Genomic DNA, 22,780 nt, shown 5'->3' on the forward strand with positions numbered 1-22,780 from the left:
TGCCCTGAATGCTGAAAAGGTGGGCCCTGTATGTCAAAGGGCATATATGAGTCCACATAAAGACAAAGCACCAAATGAAATGATTCATTCTCACATCGAAGTCTCATCAGATCAAAAAATCTGGAACACCTTCAGACATAGGCTGATTTTTGTTTCTCCATCAGCACTCTGGGATCTCAGACAAGAAAGTAGGAAAAATCAGTATTTGCTCAGGATCAGGATCACTCGAGAGGAGTAGGAAGACTCGAAAAGGAGACTTGCCCCACGTTGGCTTTTCACCTACTACTTGTGACTGTGGAACAGCCTCCTGGCTGTGCTCGGTAGTGACTGCACACCGATAGTACTGGTAGTTTCTGTGCTTTGGTCTGAGAGCTTTTGGTTCTTTCATTCTCTGTCAGCATGTCTCCGCCTGGCATGAAGGCCATGTACAAGTTGCCTCTATCATCAATCTCTTTGAGGACTAGTTAAGCTAAGTCATCCCTGGTGGCCCCTGGGAAAAATGCAAGAACGGAAGCATTAGCAAGCATTCCTGCCTGTGTGCGAGGGTCCGCCTTGGTAGTCCACCCCCAAATCTTGCAAGGACCGTCTTCCAGCGGGCCTCCCCTGTCCTTCTGAACCCTGTGTTGGGGGTGGGGGTGGGGGCGGGGAGGGGGATCGAACATTGTGGCAATAACCAAGCTTCTAAATTGCTGAGCTGGTTTTCATTGAAGTGTGAGAAGGAGGTTTTAAGGCAGATAGACAACATCCTGTTGTTGGGGAGCTCCTCTCTCTTTTTCTGCACATCTGGCTGAACTGGGAGTCAGGTGGCTGACTTGCGCCCGGCTTGCAGCAGAGGTCGTGACAACTGCCTTGCACCGTCCGTCGCCTCAGCGGCCCGAGAGTCCCCCAGGCCATGGACGCGGTGGCCGTGTACCATGGCAAAATCAGCCGGGAGACAGGGGAGAAGCTCCTGCTGGCCACGGGTCTGGACGGCAGCTATCTGCTGAGGGACAGCGAGAGCGTCCCGGGCGTGTACTGCTTGTGTGTGCTGTGAGTAGGTCGCGGTGGCCCGGGGGGGGGGGGGGGGGGCCGGGCCCGAAGAGGGCACCTGCTTGGGGGCGCACGGGTGGCGTGGGCGGGAGGCGGTGGCAGGCGACGTCCAGGCCTCCTCCACTGACCACATGATGGCCCCGAGGCCTTCCTCAGGTCCAGCCTAGGTCGGTGGCGGACCACACTTTGGCTTAGGCCCCTCACTGAGGATTTCGCTCCCTGGGCCCTCACTCTCCAGAAGGGCCACCCCCTGGTCTTTTGTGGCAGCTGCTGAGAATGCCCTTTGGGGTGGGGAAACACAGCCTAGAATTTCCTTTGCTTCGAGAATGATCCAGGCTCCTGACTTCCTGTTTTGACCTCTAGTTGAGGCCTGCAAGGTGGAGCCCTGGGATAGTGGACTGGCCAGAATGGGGGCCACCAGCTCCTGGGAAAAGGAAAGGGCTCTCTCCAGACCTCCATAAATGGAATTGGAGGCGTCCTCCCAAAGGAAGAGGACAGGGAGAGGAAGAAGACTAAGAAACGAAATCTTACTTTGAGAGTGCAATGCCCGTTGGGTCGCGGTGCTGAGAGGGGTGTGTTTGTAAGGAAAGCTCCCTCCCTGCATCTGCTTACTTAGCTTCCTCTAGAGGAGCTGTGTGTGGGGCATGGGGTTCCAGAAGTAGGACCCTTCTTGAGAAAAAGCTAGGACTTACAGGAGTGGTAAAGGGCATGGAGGGAACACACCCTTGTTATGATTCAGCTCTGCCCTTTACCTAGGCATGCCTTAGTCTAACACCCATTTTGAATCAAATGCACCTTCGTCTTGGCTCCAGGGCTCCAGGGTCAGGGTCAGGATCTAGCAATCCTGCGCTAGTCTGATGGTAGGCCTGTGACGGTGGCAAGTTAACCTCTCAGTGCCTCACTTTTCTTGTCCATAAAATGGGTATAATAATACTACCTAACTCCTAGCATAGGGAGGATCAAATGCGATAATGCCGGTGAAGAATTTAGCACTGGGCCTGACACGTCATAAATGCTCGGGAAGTATAAGCTAGTGTTATTATTTTTGTATTTGCTTTCAGTCAAGTTCTTTCAGTGCTCGTGGGGCATTTCTAAGGAAGGACCTAGCTCCATCACTTTTTTTGTCAGCAGAATAAAAACACCCATGAAAACACCTATGCTGCGTAGTGGGTTCTAGTGGGAAACAAAATGAAGGAACGGGCTTGGTAGTAATTTTGATACCTAATGAGACACTGCAAGATTGTGAAGTACTTTCTGGGTCAGTGAAGAGAGATCCTACTGAGGCGATTATTAGACGATTTTTGCTGTTTATCGTTTTTTCTTTTTTCACGTGGTCAAGCCATGCATGTGGTAACTCTCGGGCCATGCCAAATACATTGATTCTATGGGCTTCAAGAGAAATACGTGGAAGCAGGTGAATCTCTTGGGCTCGGATATTTTTTTTTCTCCTTTTGAGATGCAGTTGACATACGATGTTCTATTAGTTTCGGGTGTACAGCATAGTGGTTTGACAATTCCGTGCATATTACAAAATGCTCACCGCGATTCGTGTAGTCCCCATCCGTCACCGTACAAAGTTATTATGATATTGTTGGCTGTACTCCCTGTGCTGTGCTTTTTCATCTCCGTGACTTATTTATTTTATAACTGGAAATTTGTACCTCTTCATCCCCTTCACCTATTTTGCTCATCCCCCCCATCTCTCTCCCCTCTGGCAGCCACCAGCTTGTCCTTTGTGTTTAAGATTAGGTTTGTCTTGTCTTTTGGATTCCGCATATAAATGAAATCATACGGTATTTGTCTTTCTCTGCCTGACTTATTTCATTACCGTAATACCCTCTAGGTCCGTCCATGTTGTCATAAATGGCAAGATTTTATTCTGTATTTTATTCTGTTGATGGACACTTGGGTTGCTTCCCTATCTTGGCGATTGTAAACAGCCATTATTGTAAATAATGTAATAAACATAGGGGGGCATATATATATATTTTTTGAATGAGTATTTTTGTTTTCTTTGGGTAAATACCCAGTAGTGGAATTACTGGATCATGGTATTTCTATTCTGTTTTTGAGGAACCTCCATACTGTTTCCCATAGGAGCTGCACCGGTTTACACTCATACCAACAGTGCAGGAGCGTTCCCTTCTCTCCACATCCTTGCCAACATTTGGTATTTATTGTCTTTTTGATACTAGTCTTGGGCTCAAATCTTTATGGTATGCTTACATTATTGTTTTTGCCCAGTGGAAACTGGGATAGGTAGGTCAGCGAAAGCCAACTAGTCTTCTTAGGCTCTTTTCTTATCAAAAGAATGTGGAGGAATGAGTGGGCAAATGAAAGGGGCTTCTTTAGAGAAGCTGACAAGGGAGGTAATGAACCCCTTAACCTAGAGGTTAAAAAAAACCTTAACTTGGCTCTGAGGAGCTCCACAGTGTGTTACTTTTTTTTTAATTTTAGAGAGAGAGAGTGGGAATAGGGGCAGAGGGAGAGAGCAAATCTTATGCCGGCTCCACGCTCAGCACGGAGCCCCATGCAGGGCTTGATCCCACGACCCTGGGATCATGACCTTCCCCGAAATCAAAAGCCAAACGCTCAATCGACTGAACCACGCAGGTGCCCCTACAGCTTGTTACTTTTGCCTCTTGCCTCAGAGACCACTTCCTTGACCACCCTCTCTGTGCCTGTCATACCCTAGCACTTTATTTTTCTCCAAGGAGCTTTAAACTATCCGCCATTTGCTTGTTTACTTCTGTATTGCTGTGTTCTTTAGCAAAAATGGAAACTGAGTGAAGGCAGGGACGTTGTCTCCCACACCAGGAACACAACCTAGCACATAGTAGCCATTATGAGGCACATTATGAGGCACATAGACACACGGTAGATATTTTTTAAATAACAAATGAATTGCCATGGCAAATAGTCTTCTTTACTGCAAAGAGCTTTGGACTGATAATCAGGAGGCCAGGGTGTGGACTCTGGGGAAGTCACTCAACTTCTGTGGGTTTTGGTCTCCATAGCTGTTAAATAGGAATCGTAATGTGTGCCTACCTTCTGCATAAGAGCTGTTGGTAAAATTTGCAAAAGAGAGGACAACTTTAGCCTTTTGCCCATGTAGGCCAAGGCCGCGGAAGGAATTAATTTAGGCAGGGTGGGAAATTCTTAACCATTTAAGTTTTTACCCAAAGTGAATCTTGCATAAATTCAGTTTTTACGACTCTTAGTTCTCCATGCAAACCTCCCTATGAAGTAGCAGAATAAAGTAGGCAAATTGGGAGTCCCCTAGCATGTCTTTTGATGGACACACTGGGGCCTCAAAGTCTTAGAGCGTGATTGCCAGACCGAGCTACAGAGGGAAGACACAAGGGTACATTGTCTTTTATGAAAGTTTCTCAATCTTTCTGAGCCAAGGGTCCCTTTTGATAAACATAAAAATTTCATGCCCCCATTTTAGTACTATGCTGTAGTAACAATAATCAAATTTTATCTTGAAATAAACCATGTACTCATTTCAAACCAAAACCTGTATGCTTATGATATGCAGTAGAAATAACAATGTAAATGGTGTCATATACTCATGAACAACAAGATCTAGCTAACAATCATGAATTGATTGTAGAGTTCACTCAGAATAGTTTTTCATTTTGTGTTCTGTTTTTTCCCATTATCCAAGAAGGTTTGGCTGAGTTTTAGGTTTTGTATTTTTATTGTAGAAATAACGCATTACATGGGCCTCTCAAACTGTACTTTACACTTTCAAACAACATTTGCTCCTTTCCCTGGTTCTGAGCCTTTTCCTAGGTTCAGTTTTGGAAAATTGAATCTTATAAAGTACTGAAGGTGTTTTCCATTGATAGAATTGCTCACCTTCCTTTAAAGTGAGTTTTCCTTTTGGTTATTTTCAATACATAAATCTAGTTTTTTGTATAATGAGTCTATTAAAAATAGATCCTAATACTTTTTCATATTATAGAAAATTTGAAAAATGTAGAGAATGGAAATGAGGGAAATCATCTATAGTTTTATAAGCTACAGACAATTGTTGAAAATTAAGTGAATCTTCTTTCTTATTTTAATAAATTGCTCTGTAAACACACATGTGCTCTTACAATATTGTATTCTACTGCATTTTCCATTTAACATGAAAAAACCCCATTCATATGTAATGTTCTTACAAATGATTTTAAGACATTATTTTTAATGGCTGCATGATAGGTCAGCCAGTAAATGTACTATATTTTCCTTAACCAGTCATCTATTATTAATCATTTGAATCATTCCATTTTTTTTTTTGCTGTTATGTCCTCATGATTCATGTTTCAGTCCATAAAGATTTCCTTGTATTTATGATTACTTCCTTATAATGAATTTCAAGATACGTAATTTCTAGGTCAGGAAACATTAGCAGCTTAGGATTCTTGATATATGCATGATCACCAAATACTTTTTCCTAAATGGTTATGCAAGTTTATATATATGCTCACCAGTAATGCATGAGAGTGTCCATTTCGCCATCCCCTCCCTAGAAATGGGTATTCTTGTTAACAAAAATTTTCCTTGAAACTTGGTGTCTTACTCTTTATTTCATATTTCTTTGTTTAGTGAGTGTCTTTTCTATGGTTGGTAAGCTGTTGTATTTCCTTGTTCATAAATTGGCTCTTTGTGTACCTTGCCATTTAACCATTTGGATCTTACTATTTTTCTTAACACGTTATTAATTTTTATATACAAATTGTTGATGTGTTGCAAGTATCTTTCCTCAGTTTAGTGTTAGCCATATCAAACAAGTTAACATTTAGTAGTTAAATCTGTCGCTCATTTTCTTTGTGTTTAATGTCTTCCTTTGCTTCCCAGCCTAGAAAGTTCTTTCTCCTCCAGAGATGTCCTAAAACTTCACTTCAGTTTTGTGTTCAATTTATGGTTTGGTTAGTTTACTCTTTGATTCCATGTGGAACTTCATTTTGGTGTGGGGAAAGGATCTAATTTGAGTTTGTTTCAAAATAGCTAACAATTGTCACAATATAATTGTAAATAGAACTTCCATTCCCCATCAGCTTCCTAGCCTACTTTACCATATATTAAACTCTAACATATAGCAGTTATTGTTTCCCAGCTATTTGGCTTAACTGATCTATTATTCTTGTATTGCTAACACTATAGTATGATAAAGTTTAATACATTTAAACAATTATTTGGTCTTATTTTTTTCCAAAGATTTTATTTTTAAGTAATTTCCACACCCAATGTGGGGCTCAAACTCACAACCCCGAGATCAAGAGTCACGAGCTCCATCGACTGAGCCAGCCAAGTGCCCCAATTATTTGCTGTTCTTACTTGTTGGTTCTTTGAGATGCAATCTAGAATAATTTTTTTTTAATTTTAAAAATCCCATTGGGATTACATTAAACTCATTTAATAAATTAAGGAGGAATTGTCATCTTTAAAGAATGTAGTCTTCCCATCAAAAAACCTGATACATCTCTCCACTTCTTAATTTAAAAAATTTGTATCTATCAATAAGGTTTTGTAGTTTTCTTTTTATAGGTCTTGCACATTTTTAAAAATGTATTTCTAATCATTGTGGGTATGAATGTGTGCGTCAGTTTTTTTTTTTGTTTCTATCATAAATGGGATTTTCTTTTTCCACCATATTCTTCTGTTGCTTAAGAAAGTTACTGACTTGGCATATTTTTCTTATGTTCATCCGATATACTAAAAGTGCTCTTATTAATGTAAATAGGTTTTATTTTATTTTAGGGTAGTTTTTTAAAGTTTATTTTTTTATTTTGAGAGAGAGAGAAAGAACGAGCAGGGGAGGAGCCGAGGGAAGGAGAGACAGAATCCCAAGCAGGCTCTGTGCCATTGCAGAGCCTGATGTGGGGCTCAAACCCTGAACCGTGAGATTATGACCTGAGCCGAGATCAAGTGTTGGATGCTTAACCGACTGAATCACCCAGGTGCCCCTCTTTTAGTGTAGTTTAGTTTATTTTTTTTGGTTTTCCATGTATATTTTCTTTTCATTGAGGTATGTACACATGAACTCTCACAGTCCTTCTCTTCTTACCCTCAATGCAGACAGCCATGGGGAAAGTCCTAAATGCCCAGCAGGATAGTTTGATGGTGATAAGAGAAAAACCAGTTTAAGATATTTAAAATAATTAGTTTGCAGAAATGGTTTATTTCCATAAGTAGCATTCTTCTGTACATCCCTGACTTTGCTTGCTACCTATCTGATGGAAGATTTGGAAGCAGAAATGCTATTATATTCTTTACAAGGGCACATAATGAAGTCACTTGACATGTATGGCTTTGGATAAAAGGATAATTATCTTTTTGTCCTTTGAGATTAAAGGGATGACTGGGAATAAAGTGCCTATCAAACCACTGAACTGGAGAAACGGGGGAAGGAGCAGTGACGAAATCAAATTCCAGTTTACCAGTTGCAATAGAGGGGAACATTGTAGCAAAGAACTCAAAAGAATGAGAAATGATTACTTAATTTACAGTGAGTTTTTGAATACAGTTGGATATATGTGTTGGTGCCGCATTTATCTTCATGATAATTTAGGTCACCAGAGTTATTTTGGATGTTCTGAGTAAATCTATTAATGGCAGAGCAAGCCTGAAAGGCAGCCTAGGATTAAAGTTACATCCCCTACATCAATGGACATTTCATAGGCCAGCAAATCAAGTGCTGATTCTGGTTGACAATGCGAAATTGAAGTTGCAAGATTAATCTGAGGATGTCATTTGCCTAAGTGAAGGAGAAGTCTGGGTCAACCTTTTTTGGGCTCTCCTCAACTGGCCTCGTCCCTCCAGCCCCTTCTTTCCTTCTCCCCCTCAATGTTTGCCTCCAGCCCTGAGGCCAAGAAGGTTCCCTCCCTTTTTGAGACTTGTGCTTTTGGCATCATCTTAACACCAATGTATTATTAATTCATTCCCTCTGATATGAGAGGGGCAGCATAGATCTTTCAGCCAGACTCTGGGTATGCATCCCAACTTTGTAAAACTAGCTGTTTTACCTTGGGCAAGTTACTTAAACTTTCTGTATCTCAGGTTCCTTATCTGTGAAAAGGGAAATGGTAATAATAATAGTACTTACCTAATAGGGTTAATAATCCGCAGAGGATTATTACCCAAGTTAATATTTATAAAGCTAACATGTAGTAGGTGTTTGTTACTATAAATAAAAGGTCTACAAATAATTGCAATACAAAGTTAGAACATTGTAGGAATACATAAATATGTATGTTATGTGGCAGTTAAGGGGAAGAAGACGTGATATTTATTGTCATGACTAATCGAAACTGGTTTTACATATTTTTCCCACCAGAGTTGAAGCTGAATGACTTGATGGTTCTGAAAATTCAAGTTCACTCTGAAAAAAATGAAGATTGAACCATAGGAAATTCGGAAATTTCTTGAATCAGAGTATAGTCTCAATAATGATGGCTTTCTATAGGATATCATTTTTCTGGGTATAAAAGTTCTGAAATATTTGTTAAAAAAATCAGTCACATTATAATTGTGCCTTGAATTTTGCACATAGCATTAAGCATTATTTTGTAAGCATGAAGGAGTCAGATGTAGCTAAACTTTTTCTTCTCTGTAGGCCTTGAAGTGGTATAAAGAAGGAATTGATGTGGTTTTGTTAGTTCTAAACCAAGATCTGTCCCCAACGCTGACCCTTTGAGAAAATAAGTAATAAATCAGGTTGCTTTCTTCTCATTCATTTCTTTAATTAAGTGATCTCTGCCCCCAACATAGGGCTTGAACTCATGACCCTGAGTTCAAGAGTCGGATACTCTACCCACTGAACCAACCAGGCACCCTCATTCATCTCTAACCAGGGCACTTTTTTAAGGGTTGGGACAACTTTTGACAAAATAAAGGCAAATTTTAATTTTGGCTGGGACTGAATCAACACATGCTTTGTAGTCATTAAAATGCAAAGTATTAGTTAAGAAAATTAATGACACTAACAGCAACAAAAAAACCTCTGCTGTTGTCTACCAATTATTCATTTTCTAGCTTTTTTTCTTCATGATAGATTTTGAATTCCAGGCTAATCAACAAGTCCGACAAAGATTTGGTGGAGCAAGGAAGTTAAAATTACACCACATTCTTAGTTTGTCTGTATTAATGGAAAGAGTCAGAAGAAAGATAATCCTAAAAGGGATATAACAGGGGCACCTGGGTGGCTCAGTTGGTTGGGCGTCCAACTTCGGCTCAGGTCATGATCTCACGGTTCGTGAGTTCGAGCCCCGTCCAACTTCAGCTCAGGTCATGATCTCACGGTTCGTGAGTTCGAGCCCCGCGTCGGGCTCTGTGCTGACAGCTCAGAGTCTGGAGCCTGCTTCAGATTCTGTGTCTCCCTCTCTCTCTGCTCCTCCCTCGCTCATGCTCTGTCTCTCTCTCTCTCCTTCAAAAATAAATAAAAACATTTAAAAATTTTGAAAAAAAGGGATGCAACAGTTTGAAAAAATAAATTATATTTTTCTGATTTGTAACTTGCTTAGACTAGATTTCTAAAGCACGAAATCATAATTTTGCTAATTTTTCTTTAAACAATGTTATTAGTCATGGGTGCCTGGGCGGCTCAGTCGGTTAAGCGACTGACTTTGGCTCAGGTCATGATCTCGTGGTCTGTGAGTTCGAGCCCCAATGTCAGGCTCTGTGTTGATAGCTCAGAGCCCAGAGCCTGCTTCAGATTCTGTGTTTCCCTCTCTGCCCCCTCCTGCTCGTGTTCTGTCATTCTCTCTCTCAAGAATAAATAGACATTAAAAAATTTTTAAAAATGTTATTAGTCACATATAACTTTATAGGAAAAATTAATATGCAAGGATGCATTTATATGAGTTTAAATTTACTTCTAGTTTGTATACATACAGGAATGGGTCTGAATAGTTGTAATCGGAGTGGGGTCCACGTCGTTCACATACCATAATTTTATATTAACATAATCCATGTGCTTAACATTCTTTGAAAAATATAAGAGGGCTCTAATCCCTTTGAATTTTGGTATAATTTTGAATGGTTCTTTCTGTTACCATTTTCTTATTTTGAATAACATTCCTTATTTTGGGGTACTTAGGTTAATTCTATTTTTTTCACCATTAAAATAGAACTACTACGAAAATCTTTATGAAACTGCTTTGTCCCTTGATTCCTTGGAGTGTGTGAAGATAAGCAAGGTCGTTCAGTGGGTCGAAAATATGCACGGTTTTATAGCTCTTATTATAACTTTATTTCCTAGAACAGCAGTTTTTCAGTGGACAGGGAGAGAGTATGCATAGTTTGAAAAAAACATATTCAGTATTTTGGTTTAATTTTATGTTTTAATGATCATTCCATAATTCAAGCTACAGAAAACAAAACCATGAAATTTTGTTGGAAAAGAAGTCAGCGGTTCAGAAACACTGCTCTGTGGAGCCTTTTGAAACCATTGAAAAACCTTCAGCTTATATTTATTTTTTTTTCTTTTAAACAATTTATTTTGGAATTAAAAATTTTTCCTATTGAAGGTATAATTGACATGCAGTGTTATGTTAGTTTCAGGTGTACGATATAATGATTCAACATTTCTGTACCTTACTCAGTGCTCATCACGGTAAGTGTCCTCTGAATTCTCTGCGCTCTTAAAGCGGAGACTGACTATGGAGGCGGTGGCACAGAAGTGCCCTGGGCGAGTGGAAAGAAGCCAGCTTGACTTTGCAGAAATTGCCGTCAATAATCCCATAGGTGTGGGCATTCTCTTTGCATTTTAATCCGCCTGTAACTGGAACGTTCTTACAAATCACCTGGAGATCTTGTTAAAGTACAGATTCTGATTCGGCAGTTCTGGGGCAGGGCCTGAGGTCCTGCATCTCTAACAAGTTCCCAGGTGATGCTGATGTTATTACCCTGGGAATGTAATTTGGATGGCACTGTTTTAGAGCTCTTCCATCCACGACCTTAGGGTAACAAGAGTTGACACAGGGGATCTGGGTCAGTTCCCTCAGTGACATGAAAGTGGAAGAGATGAACTACTGGCTTATCTGAGAGGCGAACCGATTCTGCTCATTCAGAAATCTGAGCGGCGGGGGAGTAGGAAATTGTTAATATTAGGTGGGTTAATCACAAGAAGTCTTAGGTGCCACTGACATTAGGTTGTTCAGAGACTGAAGGAGGGAAGGGCTTTTGAAGTGGTACTCAGGTTCTTGCTGCTTAACTGAAAGTGAGATAAGATCAGATTCGTTAGGAAACAATTTTCAAAACAGACTCATTTATTTTGTCTAAATGAAGATGAATGATAGTAGGGAGATAGATTCTTTGTATTTTTTAGAGGCTCACTGTTTTAGAAAGTGAAAACTGGTTACTTACAATTTTGCTTGCATTAGTGCTGAGATTTTAAATAATGCATTTCCATATCACCTTTAATGATACCGAATTACTGCCCTTAATCATTTCCCATAGGAAAAATGGAACTAAGGACCTATGTTGTTTCTCTGCTTCTATCTCCATTTTGCTCTGTGACTTTAAGAAAATCACTTAAAGCCCTATGTTTTGAGTTCCCATGGTGAAAAATGGAAATCAAAGCCCTCACCTTGTTCCCTGTAGAGTACTTACTGAAATTGGAGGGTTTCGAGGTGGATTTTATTGCTCAAAAAAACAAAAGACTTTAACAATGTAATATTTTATATTTACTTAGCATGTTTTATATATATGCATACATCAAGCTATTTTATATGTGATCTAAAGATGCTGGCAAACCTTCATAATGAAAATGAAACATTTCCTGTAACCACACCAGCAATTAAATTGATTTTTTTGGTTTCACAAATCGGATGAAACTGATTATAGTCTTTTAGAAGTATTTTTTTTTTTGTTCTTTAGGTAATCAGTACTGATGAATATTGATTAAAGATATAGTAATTTAATCCGCATATTTAAGGACTTTTAGTTCTAAAGGGAATTGATGGTAAGTGAGGTCAGTTATTCAAGGATGACCTTCTGTTTGGAATGCTTTAGAATCATCTGTTCTTTAAAGTTTAAATATATGTATGTATGTATGTATGTAGAGTGTGAGCTGGGGAGAGGTGCCACAGGAGAGGGAGAGAGAGAATCTTAAGCAGGCTCCACACCCAGCATGGGGAGTAATGTGGGACTCGATCCTATAACCCTGGGATTGTGACCTGAGCCAAAATCAAGAGTCAGATGCTCAACCAACTGAGCCACCCAGGTGCCCCAAATACTTTTTTTTTTTCTTACCAGAGTGTAGCACGTATTCGAACCAATGATTTATATTGACCCAAACTTGTACCTAAGAGTAACAATCAGAAAACAGATAAAATTCTGTTGACTCAGAGAATTGGATCCATATTAATATTCAAACTTTGAAATAATTCGGAACAAAGTTTACCCTACTTTTCTATGAAGTAAAGGTTTGTTAGGCAAATTAAACAGCATTATCATAAATACTAAAATATAATCAATAATCTACATCCATTATAGTATGGGGACCAAGAGCTGGGCTCTAGAGTCAAACAGGCCTGATTCAAATCCCATCTTTGTTGCTTGATCTCTAGTGTGGTTTTAGTTACTTAGCTTCTCAAAGTCTTGGTTGCCTCATCTATAAAATTAATTTCACAGTATAAAGGTCATAGGATTTTTGTGGTGTCCAAAAGAGATAATTCATGTTCTATGGACTGAATTGTATCCTTGTCAAATTCATATGTTAAAACCCTAACCCCCCAATGTGGCTGCATTTGGAGATAAGCCTTTGGAATATAGTTAAGGTTAAATGAGGCCATACAGGTGGGGGTATATTCCAATAGCATTGGTAGCCTTATGAGAAGAAGAGGGGCACCTGGGTGGCTCAGTCAGTTGGGTGTCTGACTCTTGATTTCAGCTCAGGTCATGATCCGGGGTGGTGGGATTAAGCCTCGCATCTGGCCCCACGCTGAATCTCTCCTTGAGATTCTCTTTCTCTCTCTGCCGCTCTTCCCTGCTTGCGTTCTCTCTCTAAAATAAAAATAAAATAAAATAAAACTCTTGGCATCAATTATACAGATATACAGTATGCTTACACACTCAGTGATGGGGGAGAATGTTTACCCCATCTAAAGGACAAGCTGCTTTCAAGTACTTTAGAGGACATTTTTTGAATTGAAATTACAATTCTTACTATGTTATATTGTAAAGTAGCCATAATAGTAATATTGTGGAAATATAGTATTATATTAATTATATTTATAATAATAATTATTATTACTATTAAGTGGACCTTGCAGTACCTTATCCCAGTGAAATATTTTTCACCTTAAGGCTCCATATGTACTTAAAAATAATTTGATGACACCTTGTTAAATCTATTTAATAATTCATGATTTTTACCAATTACAACAGGTCTCTAGCTTCTTCTTGTCCAAAATGTCTCTCAACTAGACAAATCCTTAAGAGTATGAACTCCCACATTTTATTTTATTTTTTTATTGCTTACATAAAATTTTTTTAATGTTATTTATTTTTGAGAGAGGGAGAGACAGAGCGTGAGCATGGAAGGGGCAGAGAGAGAGGGAGACACAGAATCTGAAGCAGGCTCCAGGCTCTGAGCTGTCAGCACAGAGCCTGACATGGGTCTCGAACTCACGAACTGTGAGATCATGACCTGAGCTGAAGTTACAGGCTTAACCAACTGAGCCACCCGGGCACCCCTATTTTATTTTATGTTATGTTATGTTATGTTATGTTATGTTATTAATAAAGAAGATTATTATGAGGCACCTGGGTGGCTCAGTCAGTTGAGCGTCCGACTTTGACTCAGGTCACGATCTCGTGGTCCGTGAATTCGAGCCCCGCGTCGGGCTCTGGGCTGATGGCTCGAAGCCTGGAGCCTGCTTCCAATTCTGTGTCTCCCTCTCTCTCTGCCCCTCCCCCATTCATGCTCTGTCTCTCTCTGTCTCAAAAATAAACGTTAAAAAAATTAATAAAGAAGATTATTTTATTTTATTTTATTTTTATTTGAGAGAGAGGGAGTATGTGAGCTGGGGATGGGCAGAGAGAGGAGAGATAATCTGAAGCAGGTTCCATGCTCAGCACAGAGCCCGATGTGGAGCTCGAGCTCACAATCGTGAGATCATGACCTGAGCTGAAATCAAGAGTCAGACGCTTAACTGAGCCACCCAGGTGCCCTCTGAGCTCATACATTTTAAAAAAAGGAAAAGATAAAGAAGGCTCTCTGGAAACTGTGATTAGCCAGATATAATATGCAAGCAAATCAGAGCCCCCAAGCTTTTCTTCCTACGAATGCAATGGTACCATATATGTGTGTCCCAATATTTGTAACATTCATATGTAATCGTTAAGCTCAAATTTAGAGCATCTGTTGTTCTTTTGGAATTTTTCAGTAATGGAGGTTTATTCTTTCGCAGGTATCAAGGTTACATTTATACATACCGAGTGTCCCAGACAGAAACAGGTTCTTGGAGTGCTGAGGTATAGCTCTTTTATTTATTTTTTGCTTCTGGGGATATCAGGGAGGTGTTTGAAATTTAGGCTCGTTTTATAAAAGAGTTGTCAAATCCTACATTTCCCAAATATTCATGAAATTCAAATCACTAAAGCTCCAACCCAAAACTGTTCATGGATCATTAAGAAGGCTTTAGAGAATTTTTGTTCCAGTTCTGTTCAGCCACCATTGTATAGAATGGTCTCACTTTGGGGGAAAGATATAAAAAGTTGAAGGATTGTGTCAAACTTTTAGTGCCTATGCAAAATTTTGGAAAGCATATACAAAGTATGTAAAATGATTAAATAAGCAATTATTTACCAAATGATACCAATATGTGTGTTGGTTCTATAGTGGATTAAACAAAGTGAACTCCTGTTTTCTAAGAGCCTATAATATGCTTAGGGAGATAGATACAACATGAATTAAATAGCGATGTGAGAGCTCAGAGTTTGCTGTCAGCTATATCTGGGTTCCAGGTCTGGCCCCCCCCCTCCTCCCTGACAGGTCTATGACCTTGGGCAAGTTACTTAACTTTTCTTTGAACAGATCTCTCCATCTGTGAAATGAGCCTAAAAATAGTTCCTTACTCATAGGGCTCATTTTGAAGATTAAATGAGATAATGCATATAAAGAAAGCTCTTAGCCTAAGGACCTGCACAGTAAGCCCTAAAAAAACGTGACCTCACCCAAATTGCTGAACAACATAATTGTATATGTTTATTGCTATGTTATTTAGCATAGGGATTCAAAGAAGGGAGGATTTTTCAAGTATTAGTAATCAAGAGTGCTGTATATATGGAGGCCAAACTCCCAGCTGAGCCATGTGGGAAGGACATGGATAGGCAGAATGAAATTAGAGGGAACATTGCAATGGTTTTCAAGGTATGCTCCACAAAATTCTAAGGTTCTTCTATCTGGGTGCCTTGGAGTTGCCAGGGGGTGGGGGCCAGAGAGAGAGGAAGACATAGTATGCTTTTGGGTCACTGATTCATCTTTGATCTGAGCAGGTCACTTTTGTTTTGCTTATCAACTGGGGCTCGAATACGATTTCATGAGAAAAATGGGCTCTGATGGCTTTGAAAACATTTGAAAGTCACTATGCCATTACAAGTAATGCTTGCAGAATGAATCTATTTCCATGTACCAGGGTAGTATATCACATCTCACCGATGTAGAGGTCTCAGCAACTGAACCTTTTGACCTCAAATGCTTTCTCTGATTTCGGACTCCTTAGAAACAGTCTGTCCTTATAATGAAAGCACTTCATTATGGGTGATTTGAAAACATTAATGGGAATATCTCCTGTTAATAATTCAATCTGCGTGTTTAAGAAATTCTAAAGTCTAGACTTAAATAGCTGCAACTTTACAAATTCATCAGTAAACTAGAAAGCCCAAGTTGCAGGCTACAAATGTGTTGAACTACTGAGATGAAAATTGAGGGCAAGTTTTCAAACACATTGATGCTCTATATAGTAAAGAATTTATTATTAATAATAATTACAATTAATACTTAATTTATTATTATCACAGATAATTAATACTATAATACTAATTAGAGGAAAAGCAGTACCATTTCTAATCAAAACTATACCTGTTTATATTTAAAAATTCTCTGTATCGCTGCAGAGATGATTGAATAAGAAATTAAATTTCATTTATTATGAAGCATAATTGTGTTGCTATGTACATATATATATATGTATACAATCTGAGTAGAAAAAGCCCTTCTCCCTAGAGAAGTAGCCTTCAGCTGCTGAAGAATACTCTATGGAAAGGATCTTAAATTATTAGGGTTTAGCTAATCTTGTCTTTAAATTTGTTTTCTTCTATTTCGAGTATAACATCATATGCAGATTGTTACATGTTTATGATCATGTTAAGGGAGAAAGGGCTTATTGGACATAAATGTCCTTTCATCCTGTTGTCTGGTTTGACCCCGTTTATATAATAATATTGTAATTATCTGCACCAGGAGAGCAGAAGATTGGCATGTTTTCTCCAAAGGGGAAAACAGTTTTAAAAAATGCTTTAGATTTATTTTTGAAATGCATATTGCATTTTCTTCACATCTACTAAATTTGCTTTCGTAGTTATGTTTTTGCTAAGGGAATATTAAACTAGTGTGTACTCTCAGAGCTCATATCACCTGACTGGAAGAAATTTCTCTAGAGCATATTGAAGACCAGCTGTGATCCAAAGCATGTTTCCATGGATAAGTAAAGAGACGACAGTATGGGAAAGGTGCAAATTTGAACAATAGCCAAGTTCAGTGGCAGAATGGGAGTTGTCAGTGGTACAATTCTTACGGCGAACGTGTTTTCAAAATTGGTTAAATGACAGATGTTTATACTGCTTTTTGGTGCAATGCTTTGGTTTACCACACTGCAGGAAAAATCATGGCAGTAACACTCCATCCTCTGCGCAAAGATTGTGCTAGAAATCTAAGTAAGTCTGGGATTTGTTTCAAAGAGTGGAATGAAATTTGAACCCGGATCCACCGAATTATGAAAGACACACATTGTGTAAATTCCTACTTTTAGAAAGACTTTTAGGTTTTATCATTGCCTAGTGTGTTAACTTATCTCTTGTTGACTCAAGCTAAAATTTTGCTAAATGGTTAATTTAGAGAATTCTACACACAATCAATTGTCATTTATTGATATGTGCGTTGTCATCAGTACACTGTAAAAAAAATGTACCAACCTCCCCCCGTGGACTTCAGTGCTTTGGGCTTTTCTGGATATTTGATCATCAGTAGATGCTAAATAATTTTCCTTATTAACCTAAGCAAAACGCTATAAATTAGGGCAGTCATTTGCCAGCAAAACATTGCATCCCAAATTCAAATTACACATCCAGTGCTATTATTCCTTTCTGTTAGTGTGGGTAATCAAGTGTTAACTACATATAAGTCCCCATAAAAAAGATGCTTCTGTTGATAAATGGTTTTACAAGCCACAAGAACAGCTAAAATGATGTGTGGTTTGAAATATTTCCACACTGAGGGAGTGTATAGTTTCTCTTCTGGCTGGTGACTCAAACTTCTCTAGAAACTGTCTGGTCTCATCGTCTCTGTTGGTGAATTTATTGTGGGTGTTGGCTTGAAAGACAAAAGACTAGGTTCTGGGATCTGGAGTCAATTCTACTTCTGGTTATGTGTGTGACCTTGGGCAAGCTGAATTATCCCTTTGTATTCGCATTTTCTTATCTGTCAGATGGGAATAACCAAATCAGCCAGTCACTGCCAATGGGTGAGGAAATAGTGGAGGCAAATCACAGGAAAGTGCTTTGAAATGAAAAAGTGCTCTAACGGGGATATAAGGAGGTATTTTGTGCCTGTGACCTGCCTGTGCAATTTAGAGATTCTGTCTAGGAGCCCACAAACTGTTTGGAGCCCTGGAAGAATGGCTGTGGTGATTTGGATGAGGTCTCAAGTCGAGTTCTGGGAAGGTGTTTTGACCCAAGGGGTGGAGCCGAGTGCGAGAGTGTTCTACATCTACTGAGGCTCCGAGCTGTGCGAGCCTGTGAGTGACACTAATTTAAAGCTGAAAAGAACTTTTTCGATGCTTTCAAAGAAAGATCCCTTACCCCAGTGGAGGAAATGAGGGAGTTACTATAGACGGTGTGCTGTCTTCAGCTTTTAGTGTAGTTGGGCTGAAGATTTCAGGCCAGCCTTCAGTTTTTTCTCATTAAATGCTAACAAACAAACAGCTCCCACCTCAAGAGCCTTGCAGATGGAATCGCTGGAAAACAGCTTTCTAAAAAAAACCTAGTCATTGTTCAACCGCTTATAGCAATACTGTTTTATTTTATGTAAAATGACAGTTTTGAGCTGATGCCTGAAGCTGGGCTCATCAGCTTTTGCAGGAAATTGTTGTTGATTTCAGCTGTGCCTTTGCAAGCGAGTTGATGTCGGGAAAGGAATACATTTTAATAGTCTCTTGCAAATAATGATCCCTTCAAAAGCAAACAAACAAATAAATAAAGGTGACCTTAGATAGTCTTTCATTTTTGTGTCAGAGAGAAAACCTTGTCACGATGAAGTGTTGACGGAGAGCAGTTTTGGGGAGGATAGGGAAGTTTCCCGAGGAGGAAAATATTTCCTGTGAAGGATGAAGCAGGACATATGGTGAGGGGAGAGAGAGAGAAGGACTAACTAGCTGTGCGTTGTGTGTATCCTTACAGTCAATTTTTAATTTCCTGTATAGCATTTTATATTGTGGAATGATGACAGGGAGGATGGGTTGGTGGTGGTGGTGGTTGTTTGGTTTCTCAGGCTTTTTATTAATGACCTGTACAATCTGTGTTTTCTCTGTATTTAACTGCATCCTCTCTGTTGGTGCATTCATTGTGGGTAATGGCCTGTATAGCCTTAGAGGCTCGGGATGTATGATGGGTAGCAGGCAGGAAGGGCAGGGCGATGAGCAAGAGCTTGTACAAACTAATACCACCCCTGGGAGAACTGAAATGACAGCTCATTAGCTCCTCTTGCAGGGAAGTTCAGCCAACCAAAGTAAGCTCTTCTAGAAATGTTGTTGTTTCCTTTTTCCTGATGTTTTCAAATATTTGAACAGGTCACACGAATGTTGCCTTTCTAAGCATCCCTCACGCATTTCGTAGGCCTACTGGTATCATTAGGAGGTACGTGAATAATTTGCTCGGCCTTTTATTTTCCAGACGGCCCCCGGGGTCCATAAAAGATTTTTCCGGAAAATAAAAAATCTCATTTCAGCATTTCAGAAGCCAGATCAAGGTATTGTAATACCTCTGCAGTATCCAGTTGAGAAGAAGTGCTCAGTTAGAAACGCACAAGGTACTGCAGGTAAGGTTTACTGTTAGTTTTCGACAGGGTTTGGAGGCTCGGGGTTAGAAGTTAACCTATTCACAAACACAGAGTTATGGGAAGTTCTGTAAGAAACATGCAGTGGGTATTGCCAGCCAATCAAGTGAGAGGGGGCTACTCACGTGCTATGGTTTCAATATGCTATACTGTACGCTCCTAATAAAACTCTGGGAAAGTATAACAAATTTTATGAGCCCACATGCAAACTCGTCCTTTCCTGTCTTATTCTCCGTAGTCCCTTTTGTCAAAACGGAAGTACCGTTTCCCTTCACCGATTCGGACACAAACAAATGTGAAAGATGGGACAGTTTGGAAAACACCCGGGCCGTCCTTTACCTTTGCTCAGGGAACTGTATTTTCCCTTCAGGGATGGAAAAGCTAATGTTAGCTTGGCCCACGCCATCCTAAGTTCTGAATTTGTGGTGCTTGAATTAATGAAATTTTATCATAGCAAAAGGAAATTGAATTAGTACACTTTATGATGCCATAGGCACAAATTGTTACATCTCCTGAGCAAAGCTCTTTTAGTGTATGTATTAAGCTACCGACAGAATGCCAGACAATGTCTGCACTTAGCAGATATGTGATTGTTTACTCATCTGTTGAAAGGGGTTAATCACTTGTTTGGAGTAAGAGGATATGCCTTGATTGAAACAAGGCATATTTGTGACAAAAAAATGAGTTGTTATGTCCTTTTTTGACAGGGACCAAGGCTTAGCCATAAACTGACAATTAGATTTAAGTGCTGAATTAAATTAATGAGTAGTTAGCCTTTGTAATAGAAATGTAAATAGAACTACAATTTACAAATTACAAACTACAGTTACAAACTATTCCTTTCTGCTCAGTATTCCATTCTTTATAAGTCAGTTTTTTTCTTTTCTTTTTTTTAATGTTTATTTTGAGAGAAAGAGAGTGAGGGAGGGGCGGAGAGAGAGGGAGAGAGAATCCCAGGCAGGCTCTGCACTGTCAGCGTGGAGCTCAATGCGGCCGTTGATCCCATGAACTGTGAGATCATGACCTGAGCCAAAATCAAGGGCTGGACGCTTAACCGACTGAGCCACCCAAGCGCTCCTACAACTCAGTTTTAAGTACTGGTTGCTTGAGCTATATCACTGTGTTGTCTTTGTGAGCTTTATGCCTTTGGAAATGTTATGATTGATTATAAGTTCAAGTTAACCTGTTCAAGTTTATAGCTTGTAAGTTTATCTTTTCTTGATTTTTGTTATTATTTTTCTTTAGGGAGAAGAGAAGATCCTGATGTCTTCCTGAAAGCACCATGAAGGAAAATAAAATACCTTTACTTTATTTTCTATAATTTAAATATATGCTAAGTCTTATATATTGTAGATAATACAGTTCAGTGAGTTACAAATGTATTTCTAAAACCATCATCGTCCTGTAATGGAAGTATCTAGCATGATGTAAAAGCTGAAATGGACTTTGCCGATAATGAGGAGCTTTGAAATGAGGACTGGGAAAAAAAGAATTCCACAGGTTATTTTCAGTTGTATTTACGAACGGGAAATGATTCAAAACACAGTGATACCTTATAAAAGATTAATGTCAATTCTTGCCAAATACAAATAAAAATAACCCTCAGTTTTTCTCAAAAGCACCATTTTTGTGAAATATTATTTGACAGCTACTGATTCTAAGATGTCTTGCTTGATTAGATGTCAGGAAGCTGGTTCGTGTCCCTTGTCTTTGTCGTGTGTGGTTCTAATTAGGTATAATGCTCTCTACTAGTTATGGTGGTGAAGACCCTTAAGGGGAATTTCTGAAGTTGTGCACTGTGTGTTAAAACAAGTACTAGATAAAGAGTGAAGAATTTCTGTTTAATTCTGAAAGCAACCTTCTTGCCTAAGTGTTCTGATATTGGATAGTAGAATCCACAGACCAATCTGGAGTTTAAAAATCCCATAATTTAAAATATGCCCTAAACGTTTGTTATAATTGAAATTACATTACAAATCCAATGAAATAGACTTTTTTTTTTTTTTTACCATCTACCTCTGCCCCAGTTGTTGCTACTCCGTGTAAAACCTAATTTTGAGAGGAAGCTTCGGCATCTGGACTCATGAGTAGCTGATTTACAAGTGGTCTCCCTATTAGCCCCACCAAAGCATTGGAAACCTTATGGTTATGTTATTTCTCAACAGTTTCAAGTGATGGCAACCTGAGAGCCAAGATTTTACACAGTGACAGATATTTATATTTTTCTGGCCACATTTATATTTTCATGACTTTTGTGATTTGATTATATATCAAGCTGTTTCAGGGCTCCTGGAATTCATTCACTCAACAAACAGAATAGGCACTGAGGTAGAGAAGTAAAAACCCCCAGTCCCTGTGCTTAGGCAGTGCACTGTCTAGTTGGACAAGAAAACAATAACGATTTTAAAAAGTAACACGAAAAGACAAAAAAAAAAAAGACAATGAAAAGTCATAAGCACATGGTAAGTAAGGTTCCCAATGTGCAGGTAGATCTGTTGTTAGAGGCCAAATGAGTCAACATAAATACTCTGGTCCATGTGGTCCATGGCCTGTAGGAAAATGCTAAATTCTATTGTAAACTAATAAATCGGAATTCTGGCTTTTACATGAGTGGGGGTGAGCTTGATGAACTGCCGAGAGACAGAGCTACTCTCCGTGCATTGGCAAGATCTGGCTTCTGAGCATTTAGCATGGATGCAGTGGGAGTGCAAAGGTGGAGGTTGGCCGTGATCATGTATTGTGGGCAATTTACCATTTCTAGAAATAAAAGGATCACTTTAACTTGTAAAGGAATTCGGAAAGCTGACTTTCAAAACCAAATGTGTATGTTTAGATAATTTTTCCTTATTTGTGGCTTGGGTTTAAATTTTAATAGGCATAACTAATTTTTACTCTCTCTAACTTGTTCATTCTGGAATAATCCTAAATATATGAATTATGTTTGCATGTTTCTTTACCAGAGTCTTTTTTGAAAAAGCCTTTTTGAATCATGAATGGTCTTTCATATTTTAATAAAGTATTTGAAAGCTTTATTTACCTAATTTGTCTTAAAATATTTTTAAAAATATTGAGAGATAGATGCTGTTAATATATGAAAGCATTGATGAGGGCCATCTTACTTATCTTATTGGACAGATTCCCTGAAAAAGGTAAGTGCTTTTCTGAGTTTCCTACTATCAAATTTTCCAGTCCACTATCTTCTTGTGCTGGCCTTTTATTCATAATTTTTTTTCCCACCTTTTCTCTCCCAGCATAAGCTTTCTTGCTATTTCCCAGTACATAATAGCTTGTGCCTTTACAGAAAGGTCATATCCTTGCCATATCTAAAATATTGCCATGCTAACATATACCTGTAAGATGCTGAGTCAAGATAGAAAAATGCACATATATTTCCAAGTGTACACCTTTCTTCAGAAAAAA

The 22,780-nt window shown here is 39.1% G+C and overlaps 1 protein-coding gene across 2 annotated transcripts; it reads left to right on the forward strand.

Moving 5' to 3' along the window:
- The first annotated feature begins 693 nt into the window (after positions 1 to 693).
- On the forward strand, positions 694 to 22,401 carry SH2D1A (SH2 domain containing 1A). Of its 2 annotated transcripts, XM_053201634.1 has the most exons (5): positions 694 to 1,029; positions 2,369 to 2,443; positions 14,439 to 14,502; positions 19,198 to 19,342; positions 20,606 to 22,401. In XM_053201634.1, the coding sequence occupies exons 1-5, from the start codon at positions 893 to 895 to the stop codon at positions 20,644 to 20,646; spliced, it is 462 nt and encodes a 153-aa protein (XP_053057609.1). In that variant the 5' UTR covers positions 694 to 892; the 3' UTR covers positions 20,647 to 22,401. The 2 variants fall into 2 exon arrangements, with proteins under 2 accessions (XP_053057609.1, XP_026910078.1); XM_027054277.2 differs by lacking the exon at positions 2,369 to 2,443 and having other exon boundaries at positions 701 to 1,029.
- The last annotated feature ends 379 nt before the right edge of the window (positions 22,402 to 22,780 follow it).

This window comes from Acinonyx jubatus, chromosome X (assembly GCF_027475565.1).
Source record: "Acinonyx jubatus isolate Ajub_Pintada_27869175 chromosome X, VMU_Ajub_asm_v1.0, whole genome shotgun sequence".
Classification (NCBI taxonomy): domain Eukaryota; kingdom Metazoa; phylum Chordata; class Mammalia; order Carnivora; family Felidae; genus Acinonyx; species Acinonyx jubatus.